The sequence below is a fragment of the Aplysia californica genome, unplaced genomic scaffold, assembly GCF_000002075.1.
Source record: "Aplysia californica isolate F4 #8 unplaced genomic scaffold, AplCal3.0 scaffold00399, whole genome shotgun sequence".
Taxonomy (NCBI): Eukaryota; Metazoa; Mollusca; class Gastropoda; order Aplysiida; family Aplysiidae; genus Aplysia; species Aplysia californica.
This window is the reverse complement of record NW_004797669.1, coordinates 571,271-572,408: the sequence shown is the minus strand read 5'-3', so window position 1 is coordinate 572,408 and position 1,138 is coordinate 571,271. Positions and strand designations below refer to the sequence as shown.

At 44.3% G+C, this 1,138-nt stretch overlaps 1 protein-coding gene across 1 annotated transcript in view; it reads left to right on the top strand.

The window, feature by feature from the left end:
- LOC101860512 (monocarboxylate transporter 13) overlaps positions 1–1,138 on the top strand; it is a gene marked incomplete in the record, with an annotated part of 58,504 nt that overhangs the window by 50,003 nt on the left and 7,363 nt on the right. The window contains 1 exon segment of the mRNA XM_013085710.2: positions 700–970. Within this exon segment, the coding sequence (XP_012941164.1) occupies positions 700–970 (271 nt within the window).

Here is a 1,138-nt window from a genome sequence, read left to right as displayed (position 1 = left end):
CCCCCCCCCTCCAAATAAGCTATTCTTTATAGTTAAACTCGTACGCTAAAAAGAAGGGATACCAAAAAAGAACTCAAACAGTACAAGACTGCTGCTTTGTGTGCGAGGGTCTGTAGTGCATTTATTGTTAAGCTTTTGGTTGTACGCGGAAGACAAGAGTTCGATTCCCCAGTGGGGAGGGTTTTAGATCAAAATATCTTCCCATGTCTTCTTGGAGCTTAATTGCATTACTATCAACCCGTGATGGCGCCGTAGAAAACAGCCTGCTTTATATTGAAAGACCTGAATTGTGTCGATGGGGACGTAAATAAGCATCAGTTACAATTTATTTACATATCTATATGTGTATAGATTGTGTGCAGACGAGGAGGTTTGGGAGAGAGCATATGTTTAATAATAAAATGCCAAACCAGTGTGCCAGTGGCTGAACAATAAAGATGTATCTGTCTTGTCTTGTTTTGTCACATTTTGTCTTGTCTTTTGTCATGTCTTTGCTTAGCTTAGCCTGGCTTGCCTCGCTTTGCGATGACTTGCAATGCCTTGCCTTGCCTCGCCTTGCCTTACCTTACCTAACCTAACCTTACCTTACATTAAAATTACCTTACCTTACCTTACATTAAAAATTACCTTACCTTACCTCACCTCACCTTACCTCACCTCACCTTAATTAACTTACCTTACACTCTTTTGTCATATCAGGGCACTTGAGTGGATGCACGGGCTTCAATGCGTGGCTGGACTCCTAGTGGTCACTATCATAGCCGGAGCCATGTACCGGTCAGCGAGCTTGTACCACCCGAGGAGGAAGGTCATTCTACACCTGAAGAGCCAGAAGAAGAATCGCCGTGACAGAGAGGCGGAGAAACCACCATACCTAGACTTCAGCGCACTAAAGATGCGCTCGTTGAGGGCGTTGATCCTCATTTCAGCGGTCATAGGATTTGGCATCCACGTACCTTTCATTTTGCTGGTGAGATGAAAACCTTTGTGTTATATGTGTGTGTGTGTTAGGGTGATAGGTAGGACGGCTGTACTTGTTAATAATATGTTGTCTTTCCCTCCCTTTCTCTCCATCCCTCCCTCTCTCTCTCTCTCTCTCTCTCTCTCTCTCTCTCTCTCTCTTCCACTCAACAGTGCT